Source organism: Micropterus dolomieu, linkage group LG23 (assembly GCF_021292245.1).
Source record: "Micropterus dolomieu isolate WLL.071019.BEF.003 ecotype Adirondacks linkage group LG23, ASM2129224v1, whole genome shotgun sequence".
Lineage (NCBI taxonomy): Eukaryota > Metazoa > Chordata > Actinopteri > Centrarchiformes > Centrarchidae > Micropterus > Micropterus dolomieu.
Genome location: NC_060172.1, coordinates 22,186,172 through 22,198,703, shown reverse-complemented (window position 1 = coordinate 22,198,703; position 12,532 = coordinate 22,186,172). Strand labels below are relative to the sequence as shown.

The window sequence follows — 12,532 nt, the reverse complement described above, 5'->3', positions numbered from 1 at the left end:
ACAGTTGCCACAATGGCGTAACAGTCAGCAAGCACATATACTACTGTCATGTTGCTAACCCTGATTCAGAGTGTATACGATTTGGATTAGCTTCTCTTCAAAAACATTAAGACACAGGTTACTGCTGAATAAATGAAGAATAAATGTATGTGTATTAGATAAAGTACAGACTAGCATGACTGTAATTGCACATTTTGAGAATGGTTGATACAGATAAGCTTATTATGCAAAATTATACTATTTTTCTGTGAACATGTGTATGTACAGTATGTATGCTTTTGATGAGAACATGCCATCTGAAAATTGCATCTTTTTCATTATGAACTTATAGTCTGACAAAAACTGAACGAGTGATTGAATTAATTAAATCATCAGTGCATCAAATGCTTTTAAACATACGGTATACACAGTCATATAATTGAAACAGCAAAACAAATTACGGTATGTAAATGCATTCAACTCTCCAAAAATGGAAGTGGTTCATATTCAAGGGTGTCATTTCCAAGGACAGATTTGAGAAAACGGACAACTCTGAAAAGATTAATATGGAAATCTCTGGAGGTGTCATCTGACTCCGCCATATTACCACGAGTCTTGCACAGATCCTTGGTTCCCCAGCTGACCAATGCAACCTGTGAAAGGAATTGGTAGTTACTTTACACATTCAACAAGAACTTACCATGATAAAATTACATCACATTTATTTCACTTGAGTTTTATTTTCCTTTCCAGAGACATTTGCCACCAGGTGACACACATGGGTGATATAAGACACAGAAAAGAACAGCTATTTACCTGAATTGTGCGTTGCTCATAGTTCCTGTACACTGCACCTCCAGAGTCACCTGTCCCAACAAATACACACACACACACACACACACACACACACACACACACACACGGTCACACCCAAAATAATGGGCCTCAGCTACTGATCTGCACCATTGTGCTCATGTTTTAGTATATAAAATGCATTTAAAATGACCACACCCACTTTTCATCACACATCAAGATCAGAAAAACAAACAAAACAACAAGAGCTTTGGTGTCTTACTTGATGACTGACACTCAAAAGGCTAAAGACATTGGAAATTAAAAGCCTGTTTATGTATTTGCCCATTTAAAGAGATATTCTTTGGTGTTTTCCTCACTTAGTGTAAATCAGACAAACACATGGATGCCACTCTACACTGCAGTTTGAAGTTACTGTGTGTTGGTGAAATAACCTTGTTTATGGGAAAACTAGCAGCTCTTCTCAAAGCAGGAAAATAACTTAGGTATATAATAAAGGGAACATACCTGGACATGCTACATGATCTCGTTGGGGGCTCTGACCACCTGTGCACAGGAAGATATCAGTCACAGCATCCTTTGGATTCTTTGTTGTTATGCCAGGGGCCTCTAGTGCATGTTTGATGCATCCATCTCTCTGTATTGGTGAGTTTGGAGATGAAACATTGCTCAAGGTGACTTTTAGGTGTTGAGTGAAAGAAGAAAAGCAGGCTCTCACATGCAAGGCACAACTCAGTTCAGTAATTTGAAACTCACATTGTCGCCAAGCTTAGCGTGAGCATCTTTTTCCTTTACCCACTTGTCCGTCCTTGTCAGGAAACTGAGTCTTTCAAGGTGACTCTTTAACAGCAGCTGCTCTGTATTTCAGGAACACAAAAATACAGTGAGACTCTACAGATATTTTATCTTAACTGCATGGCCACTCAATTGACTGAAGAGATTCAGGTAACCTCTGCCCTCTTTAGCATTTATAAGCGGTGTAAATTAATTAGCCAACCCTTTCACACTCCGAAGTCGTCCCATATGGACGCATGGTCCAGTCCCCATTGATGTCATTTGCGAGGCAGTGGTCATAGTTGAACATACTGGGAAGCCCTGTAGCATCATTAATGAATTCTACAGCTGTTCGTTATAAATATCAGAAAAATCAAAGTAAGGTGGTAGTTGCAGTGAACAGGTGGGCCAGAAACCGGACTTTTGCCTGGGACACTGTAGTTTGTTTCCCGTGTGAAGCAAAAAGACAACATTGTTTTTGTTAAGTTACATAAGTTAACATTAGCCATTAGTTGTATTTTGAAATTACGTTCTTTGCATATTTAGTGTCGCTAACTTGACTGTGGAGCCATACAAATACAAAAAATTATGCTAAAGGTGAAGTGTACCCAGGCGTTCAAAAAGCATAGGCCAGAGGGTCTTGACCAAGCGTCCATGTGACAAGTTAGGAGAAGGTCTTGAATAAGCAGCACACTGTAATGTACACGTAAATATAAGGACATTTTAAGTGTTTATTGTTGAGAATATTTCTTAGGTGTATATCATTTCAACATTTATTAATATATAATAACATTACAGTATGAACAGTATAGTAGAAGTATGAAGTATTGTTTTTTTTATTAATTATATATTAACAAAATTTAACAAAATAATATTGAATGTATTAAATAACTACTTAATTTACTTTTTTATGAAATCTGTATTTGTTTACTTATTCATTCTTCACTCTCATGACACAAACCCTGCTGATACCAAAAGGTATGATTTGTTCCCATGTTATGATATTTCATGTCATAAAATTACAGCTGTATTATACCATGTTTTCAATGTCTGATTAACTTTTGTGTACAGCAGTTATGGATGTTTCATAGGAAAAGTAATAATTGTTGATTAATACATAATTAAGCACTTAAAACATACCTACAGTATGTATGTATCATCAACAATTTATTAAGTGTTTATATAGTGCTTATAAATGCTAAATCTCTCATAATCTGACAATATCATTACTGGGAATATCAGAAGATATTTACACGAGAAATTATTCAATAAAAAGAACAAACAGATGAGACAATGGTTTGCTAAACCTGAACACCAATTGTCTAACCATAGCTCAGCAACCGTAACTACACATGTGAAGTGGTGTGCATGGGGCTTTAGTAAGAGCAATCTTTCACATTTAAATTGTTTGAAAGATTTTTCTGAACCAAAAACTTAAGAATTAATGTGTATGGAATTGATTAAACAGTGTGTTTATCTGCTCTATACCTTGGTCCTTGCAGGTGGAATCAACACTCAGTTTTAGAGCTTCATTGGTCTGCTTGGTGCAAGGTATACAAATAGGTCTGAACAAGATACCAAAAACAATACAACATGGTGAGGGTGATGTTCCAAGTGGATCATTTTGAACACTGAATAATTATTTTTGTAATTAGTATTGCAAATGTAACATTTTCTCAAGGACATTCACAAGGACACTGAATTAATCTGTCTGCAGGTGTGTGTGTGTGTTTGTATAAGAAGAAGAGAGTGTCTTCATAGCAAGAACTGTTTTATCAGTGAATCCCCAGGACAGGAAATCTAACATTAAATTAAGGGACCAAAAACAGTTTCTCACCTGACGTTAATGGAGATTTCAACGTATTCTGTCAGTTGGATGAGAGCCACATCATAGTCATAGAACTCCTTCACGCCTTCATTTGCTTTACCATTAATATTGTATTTTGGGTGTACTATGAAATTTCGAACTTTTTTCACTGTCAAAGAAACACAGCTGAGTGTTAGTATTATTGTTGCTGCCATCAGGACTAGTGTATAGCACAAAAATGTAGTCACACATTTTTTAAATCAAAATACATGTTGAAATATATAACAATACATAATAGAAATATCCATTGCCAAAGCCAATAACTTCACCAGATTAAATGCAACACCTCCTTATTATCAAACAATAGAATTAACATTTATTATTACCTTTGCCCCGTCCATCATCAATGTCAACTGTGACGTGCTCAGGTAAATTTCCAAAAGTGAAGCAGTGAGCAGCAGTCAAGACAAACTGAGGGGTCACCAGAGAGCCGATGCATTTCTTTTGTGACTTTCCTTCCGTCTTAAGTTTTAAATGATAAATAGATATTAAATATAGTTTAGTAGTTATTTAACATGCAGAAGCAAGAAGCAATTTGCATTTACTCAACATAACATCTGGCACCGCTGTAAAAAAAAAAAACCCATTATGGTAAATAATTAGTTTAGTAAGTAGTAATTAGTAGTTTACAGCTTGAAATTCCACATGAAGGTCTGACTGCCCTGTGTTCTTACAAAGTCCAATACTTCAGAATAACAAACTTATTTTCCTTAGGGGGAAAATATTTTCCTCAGATTTTACTGATGCATAAGCAGTTATGATTTTTGGCCATTGTGAGATCCATATAGTCAGCCTTGCAAGTTAAATTGAATACTGAAACATTCACCTGGACATTAATGAATGCCACCCATGGATGCATTGCCCTTTCGTTGCTTTTGGCTGTGTGTCCGTCATAGTCCCTGTGAAGACCACACAGACCCATAACTTGTTCTTCATCTGCATAAAAAAACAAATTGTATGTTACTCATGTTTATGAATGCAAATACATTTGTGGTTATATCAGTATAGCATAATAATTTGGGGTGTAGGTTTTCTTGGACCCATCACATTTATCCAAAGGAACATACAATAGGGGCATTAAACCTCTATAGCAAAATGTTTCAGCAAAACATTTTGACATCTTTATGTCATAATGAAATAAATGAGCTAACATGCTCACAGTGACAATGCTAACATACTGATGTTCAGCAAGTATAACGTTTGCAATGTAGTAAAACGTTTCCATCTTATTTAGTGTGTAAGCATGCTAACATTTCCTTATCAGCACTAAAAATAAAGTAAAGAGCTGAGACTGCTGGGAATTAGTTTTACTGGTATTTGGTCATAAACCAAAACACTGGACAAATAAAAATTTTCACCTGATGATGCAGCAAAAAACGTTAAGGGAATAAAGTAATTACAATTCATCCTGAGGTGAACATGAATGTGTGAATCAACTATCATGGCAACACATCCAGTAGTTTTCAAGAAATTCACTCTGAACCACAAATGTCAACCTGCTGGTGGCACTGAAGTTAAGTCAAGTGCTCATCAAAGTCAGTATGATTCATCCTCTGTGGACCATGAACATCTGTGCAAAGTTGAATAGCAGTAGAATTTTTATTTTGTTGATTTTTCAGTCTACACCAAAGACATTTTATAATGTGATGTTGTGAAAATTGTGGTGACTCTTAAATTGTGTTGTATCATATATCTAACTTAATGTTTACCTCGTACTTTGACGACTTTCAGTTCTGCCTGCTCTTACACTAAGTACTTTAGGAAATACACGAATCATGTTCTGGCCTGTAGTTATGGTCATATGTCTCCTTTAGGTCAAACTGGAGAGTGGAGATGAATGCTAAGGTAGAAATTAACACAAATGCAAAGATGACTTACCAATTATGTCATCAAAGGTCTGTTGTAAATTTTGAATGTCCTTCATTCTGAAATAATGCTTGCCACCGACCCCTACTGTGAGGGGCTGCAGGTCGTCATCAAAGATTTCAGCTCCAATAGCAAAAACATAAATATCTGTAACAGAATGCAAGATAACATTATAAATTAAAACACATTCTTACTGCATAACAATAAAATGTAACTGGCAATATAGGGTGTGCCTGTTAGGAAGAATCCTAGTGACAGCAACAAGTCTGAATGATGAAAATCAGTAGCGCAACAGACATCTGCACAGCAAATAAAAAATGAAACTCACCAAGATATTCTTCTCTTGATTGAGTCTCCCCTTCAACAGTGTGGTTCATGTATACCATGTTCTTTATTTTTTCCACAGTTGGTGCAGGTGAACCGCCCATATTGTAAGCACCTGCAATGGAAGAAACCAATGTGTTGAAATGATGTACAACACAATCAAAACAAAAGCAAACAACTTAAGCTTTAGTCAGAACAGAGCATTTGATATTTAAGCATTTGCTTTCAGCTCTTACATAAACATATTTTCTATATTAATGATACTTTATACAAGCTAAATATTTACATACTATCATCTTAAATTAGTGCTGATTTAAAAGCGCAGACATTATAAATCAAGAAATCCCAAGAACACAGTTTAATAGTGAACTGATGTATATTTCTCACATTAAACAAAGAGTCTCTGACATTTTAGGAAATATGTTTATTTACTTTCTTGCTGAGAGTTAGATGAGAAGATCTTATCAGTATAGTAAATATGAAGCTAGCCTACCACCATCTTGAAGCTCACAAATTAAGACATCTCTTGTTTGTTTGATCACCACTCATAACTTTTTTACCTTTAGAAAGCAAATAAGTGTTCCAAACAATTCCTTAAAATAGTTGCAGCATGATAAGGTCCATCCATAATTTGCCAACAGTGAAAACATGCAAGTCCATTAATTATACCAAGAGGCTGAAATTACCATCTGTAAAAACGATGATGACGTGACGATGTTCCTTAAATTGCTTGTCTCCAGCTAGTTGCTTTATGACAGCCATTCGCTCTAAGAAGGTCCTAAAGACGAGGTTCAGATCTGTTCCAGCATTTCTGTCTTCGAGTCAAAACAGACACACTCAGTAAAACTATTACTACTATACTAGTATTATAACTGTATTTGTAACAATATCTCTGATCTGTTTGACTCACCGCTCACTTTAAATTTGTTAATTTCATCCTTTATGGTGTTTAGTACTACTTTGCCATTCAAAAAATCAAGAATTTTGACAACTTCAAACACTTCAGAGGAGAAAAAGATGACACCATAGTTTGGAGTCACGCTAAAAGATGAAATCTGTGGAGACATGAAATCAGTTAATTACAAGGTGGATGATCTTTAGCACTGTATGAAGTTTTTAGACAACTTTGCAGACATGCATATTTGTAGAACTGTTGGGATCGTTAATGCAACACCTCCTTATGTATCAAACTGCTTATAGTTGTTGTTTTGTTGAGTAATAGATTCATTTATCAGCAGAAAGAGAATCCCGTAGTGTGCATTGACAGCAAGCCAAGGGACTCGCGCCAAGAAGCATCAGTCATGATTATGATGGGTAATTCATAATGAAATTTACTTCTAATGGGCAGTTGTGCTGGCAGCCAAATGGGATGAGAATATGTTTGCACATGTTATGTGTACAATGTGTCAAATGTGCTTCTAGAAGTGTGTCAGACATCTTAAAAGGTTAATATGTCAGCTCACACCAAAAATACGATAAAGTGTATGATTTACAATAATGAAATCCACTACTCCAAAAGGGATTTGTAATATAACATATATAGCTAATCCCTCTGTAGACCCATAAAAATTATTATAAATTATTATATAATGGATAGCAAGATGGCGAAGTGGCTAAATGGCTTCTTGTCATGCAGTAAAAAAAGTATTTATATGCTTAAAAAAACAAACAAAAAAAACAAATAAGATTAATAATAATTTACAATTTCAGACAAAATATATGTCACCACCATCACCATTTTAGTGTAAAACTCAGCTCATTATGATTTTATTTCAAAATAAAATGTGCTGCTTTTTCTACTAAATACAATTTCATTTGTTTTTGTCTATAAATGAAGACAGTGATTTGATCTGAATGAGCGGGCACTGAGCTATGAGCATTTGGGGAGAAAATGTTTTAGTACTTGAAGTTTCTCAATATCTCCAAGATATTTCTGATGCACAAGTATTACTTTATCTTCCTCTGCCATGCCCAATACAAACTTTAACATGTCATTTTATTCCTTATAAAATAAATTAATTGATAAAATGTCCAGACTAGTCACACTAACTCATAAATATATAAAGATTTTAAACAACTCAGCATATTTATTGCCAGCATCCATCAAGCGCAGTCCCTTCACCCCATGTTCATCCTTTAAACTGAGCTCACAATCAGCAAAAACAATCTTACATCTCCAGTCCCAGCACAATTTTGCTGACTGTTTGCAAATTCAGCATATTGTAAGGGAGGCAATTCTGTGGGGATCGCCCTCTCCATTAAAAAAGCACCATTAAACTTCGACCACATATATTTAGGATAAAATTCCCTTTGTCTTATTTTTAATAAAGAGGAAAACAGTTTATTTCTTACCTTGTCAATAAGTGTTATGACAGCTTTCTTTGCACTATTGACTTGGTCCTCTTCGATGCTCTCAGAAATATCTACTGCGATATAGATGTTAAGTGTCTCATTTTTTGATATCCTGATAGTTCTCCCCTCCTGTGTGTCATCTAAACAATCCACAACAATAACCATACATACATTATACACCATTTGCATATATAACTTTTTCTGTAGAGAAAGCAGTATGAGGAAGGAAAAGACAGTGAATTGTGAATTTGTTACAGGGCAGAAACATTCATACCACATTTTTCTTTTTAAAATTATACATGCTGATGGGGTTAACAAAAAGACAAATATGCTGCTAGGGACTTACCGATGGGCTCTAAAGTGGTGAGGCTGTCTTTGATTGCACTGCCAAATGCCTGTGAAACCTCCAGTGGAGTGTCAAAGGTGTGTCTGTCTGCAAGAAGCAAAAAAAACATACTGACGATCAACACTGTTAATAAAAAGCATGTCATTTAATTGGGTCAGTACGTCCCATGACTGAGCAGAAAATAGTTGCTACCTCACCAATCTGAGATTACTACTATTTGAGAACTATACTCAAAATAAATGTCATGTAAATACTGGACTGTTAAACATTGTTTTTGAACATTAAGATGACCACATTTTATAATGTTTACTGAAGGGACTTTAACATGTAATGCTATCAAATTATCTTTTTTATGACATGGGCAACGCCTGAAATCTCATTGGCCATCCCGGTTGCCACTCCATTATCTGCAGCTATGATTGGTCTTCTGCTTGGTTAGATGGTGGATCCTAGTTTGAACTGTTTATGAGTAGTGACTTTCATTTATAGGTGCCATTCAGTCTTAAACCTGAGAAGCAGCGATGTATTCCACACCTGTATAGGTTCGTGCTCTAACTGGGCCACCCCAGTCAAAAAGGTCTGAACACACCACTGACTGGACTGTTCAGCCTAGAAACTGACTCATCTATTTCAGTGACTGAGACTTACTGACTGTCACATAAAAACTGATGGATTAATAGATAAAAAGAAAAATCTAACATTATTGCACATCAGTTTTAACCTTTGTAATTTTTTGTTCAGGTGACATTAACTCTCTAAATTAACTTCACAACCTAAGTCATTACTTTTGAATGTTGCAGCTTCCCTTTTGCAGGTGTAAATATTGAGCATTGTTTCAATTACAACTGCCAGCAAACCTTTTCATGGCAAAGCTTTGATCAAATGCAATAGAATATCAACAGCTGTAGGTATCATTCTTACAGTAGCATGCTGGCTCTTTGCCAGTCCACTGGCCGTTCTCCTGACACACTCTTTCACTCGACCCCACCAAAAACAGGTTGCCATTGCATGTGTATTTCACTGTGTCGTCAATTCCAAATGTGTTCCCTGTTCTTGAGGCGCCAGCTGGGATACCAGGATCAGGACAATTATTCTCTGCTGTGGAAACAGAAAAGACAAAAGATATATCGCAAAACAGTCATAATTGAGAATGTTTCCCAAATCCCTGAAAAAGAAAGCAGAGGGAGAAAGAAGATTGCTATTCAGAGCTTACAGTCACGGCTACAGATGGGAGTAGCGCCGCTCCACTTCCCATTTGGTAAGCAAACACGACTGGATGAGCCTCGCATTGTGTATCCAGAGTAGCACTCATACGTGGTCTCATTGTTCACAAAATACTTCTCCTGAGGAGGGGAGACGTTACCGTACTCCAGCACGTTGGGGTCTGGACATTCAACAACTGCAAAGCAAAACAAAAGGATCTGAGTTATCATGAAGAACAGGCAGCCCGAGGCCAAGTGAGAAAGATCTTCACTCACTCCTGCATTTCTGAGGTAAAAATCTTTTGGGTGGTGGTCGCCAGGTGCCATTTAGCTGGCACACGCGGGTCAGAGTCGGGTGTGGATAGTAGCCCTCCGGACAGGAGTAGATCAACAGGCTGCCACTCACCAGCTGCTTGGTCAATGTGTACTGACCTCCTTCAATTTGAATATTCTCCTCTGTGCAATCACACCGAACTTCATCTCCTGAATAATAAAAGAGCGTATTGGGTGTTAGAGGTTTAGTTATGCATGCAGACTTCAGAAAGATCACTCCAGAGCCACGCAAGACATCATAATATTGAATTCACAAGCTGAGTAGTACTACTAGGCCTACATAATGACTAAACTCATCTTCATGTGTACAACTCACAGAATGACACTTTAATACATAAGTGTCTTTAGCTTTTAAGATTGTTGTTTAGAAGTCAGTATATATGTTGGCTTAAGATTCAAGTTGTATATTTATATTTGACTGTACTAGCCTATTTATATTCAAGGGGGAAAAAAATATTGTTTCGAGTTGACACAACAAAAAACACATACCATTCCATTTTACATCCAGAAAATAAGCTGGCAGCAAAGTCTTGTCTCACATTAGTCTATGTCAAGTAATTTCAGAAAACAAACATTCAGACCGGAGATAAAATATTGGATGGTATTTTTGCACTTGAATTGTTCTTTTAATGTTCAAACAAACAGATGTTAATAACTATCTATTTACCAATTACACATAATTGTTTTGAAAAAGTGTAATGTGAATTTTGTTTAAAACGTTTAGAAAAAAGCATTTACAAGTCTATTTTGTCTGACTATGTTACAAAGCCTCAGCTTGACTTATACAGTAAATATAAATACATGGACATTTTGGACATTTGGAAATTCCAAATTAAATATAAAGTGAATTTAAAAATATATGTTTTAATTTAAAGTAAAAGTAGCTCACCCATATAGAGGAGACATGAAAGTACAGCAAGCCAACTCCAGTGGACAGAAAATCCCATGTTGAACCTTAAACGGTGGAACAATATAAAAATAAAATGACAGGAGCTGTACGTACATTTATTTCAAAAGGGACAGTGATGTTCAGAAAGAGGGACTGGATTAACATAGACCATCCTGGTACTTATTAACTTCAATGCAAATAAAAGGAGATCAATAGTGTGTGTCGCAGAAAAAACCCAAAACTTTTTCAGTCTTTCATAGCAGGGAGATCAAAATAATTCAATTTCAATCAACTTGACCAATGCAGAAATAAGGAACTTTTAATTAACTATATGTTTACTTCATGAAAATCAAAAAATTATTTAAAAAGAAATCTTTGGTTCCTACTCCCAATGCTTGTCCCTTTTCATGAAAGATTTGGAGCATTTTATTAAAATCAGTGCAGTTCAGGTTACCTGTTCATTTTGATTGTTGTAGTCCAAATTACTCTGTTTTGTGTGTACCACCCTTAAGTAGGCCATAGCCTGTCCTTTCTTGATCCTGGATTTCCCGGCATGTGTACACACAGTCACATGTTGTATGAAAAAACAAGGTAATTGTGAAACTAAGACAAAGTGCAGACATTTGCTTCATCATTTCCCAAAACCTGCTTATTGACAAGTTGATTCAGGTATTGATTGAACATTGCCATACCAGACTGATTTAACTGGAGCTCTCCCTGACCCTTACAGTCCTTTGATTAACTCCCTTTTCCTTACTTTGTGTGACAGACTCACTAACCACTGTGAGGAGTTAGTGAAAAACAAATAAATTAAAATACTGAAACATCAGCAGAGGACAACATGATCTTTGTTCATGTTCCCTCTCCTCTCCTTGTTATCATTTTCGTGTCTCTGCAGTCATTTTGCGTCTCAGTAAAGTTGTAGGCAATGTGTCTCTTTTTGTGTCTCTTTATAGTTGTTTTGTGTCTTAGTGTAGTCATTTGATTGACCTGTTGGAAATGCTATGCCACTTAAAACAGAGGCTCTGGCCCAAGTCTCCGCTGACTCCCCGGGCCCCCACCTGGGCCTGGACCAGGTGTGTTCACGTTACTTGAAAAATAAACCTTTCTTCAAAGTTTCCAAGCAATGCAACTAATAATTGCACAGCATTCACAAGTTTGTTTGAGGTGTGCCTCCAGCTTCTCAGAGGGATGATATCTCAACTGATCAAGGCCAGATTAGGATTTGTCACTGTATTGATGCTGAGATGGTATGCAGCCACACAGTAGTGTTTACTTTAATAAGCTTCGTGAAACGTATGCTTTCCATATAAGAAACTGAGGATGGGTCAGTGACAATTATGGCTGTTCCCATTCTAATACAGATTGATTTGTTTGTTAAATTTTGAGTTGTGTATTTAAATTGATTTGATCAAAGCATGTTCATGCTTTCAAGAGCATAAACCCTTTCACACAATTGCCTCTCCTCTAGCGCCACCGTCTGGACAAAACACACTATTGGCATGTAGGTCTAGGCACTAAAGGACTGTTTAAACAGTGCAGCCTTTCTTAAAAACTTGTCACAGACTTCAGTAAATAGTAGAGAGTCCATCAAGGGCAGATATTTTTTATTTTATGTCACTGTGGGGACAATAAAAATATCTCAGAGTGAGATTTTTAGAAAAATTCTCACTGATGGTCTGATAAAGGCAGACCAAACCACTGTGAGACATATGAGAGGGAGGACAAAATCTTTCTAAATTTAAGGTCAAGTTTTATATCAGCTTTTATTGTTACCCGATTCACAC

The 12,532-nt window shown here is 36.3% G+C and overlaps 1 protein-coding gene across 1 annotated transcript; it reads right to left on the bottom strand.

Annotated features, from left to right (window-relative positions):
- Nucleotides 1-129: 129 nt before the first annotated feature.
- Nucleotides 130-10,826, bottom strand: LOC123963315 (complement factor B-like). Its single transcript, XM_046040094.1, has 18 exons — nt 10,746-10,826; nt 9,800-10,006; nt 9,535-9,720; nt 9,243-9,419; nt 8,322-8,408; nt 7,976-8,115; nt 6,534-6,678; nt 6,310-6,438; nt 5,628-5,738; nt 5,312-5,446; nt 4,260-4,369; nt 3,760-3,895; nt 3,404-3,542; nt 3,055-3,131; nt 1,549-1,649; nt 1,300-1,429; nt 796-845; nt 130-632 (listed from the first exon to the last, which is right to left on the bottom strand). The coding sequence occupies exons 1-18, from the start codon at nt 10,801-10,803 to the stop codon at nt 456-458; spliced, it is 2,295 nt and encodes a 764-aa protein (XP_045896050.1). The 5' UTR covers nt 10,804-10,826; the 3' UTR covers nt 130-455.
- Between the last annotated feature and the right edge of the window lie 1,706 nt (nt 10,827-12,532).

Excerpts from the sequence above, each read along its gene's own strand:
- LOC123963315 (XM_046040094.1), bottom strand. The coding sequence starts at position 10,803 with ATGGGATTTTCTGTCCACTGGAGTTGGCTTGCTGTACTTTCATGTCTC. Across the intron at positions 3,543-3,759 it reads TGATGATGGACGGGGCAAAG|TGAAAAAAGTTCGAAATTTC; the intron begins GTAATAATAAAT and ends TTTCTTTGACAG. Across the intron at positions 846-1,299 it reads AGATCATGTAGCATGTCCAG|GTGACTCTGGAGGTGCAGTG; the intron begins GTATGTTCCCTT and ends TTGTTGGGACAG.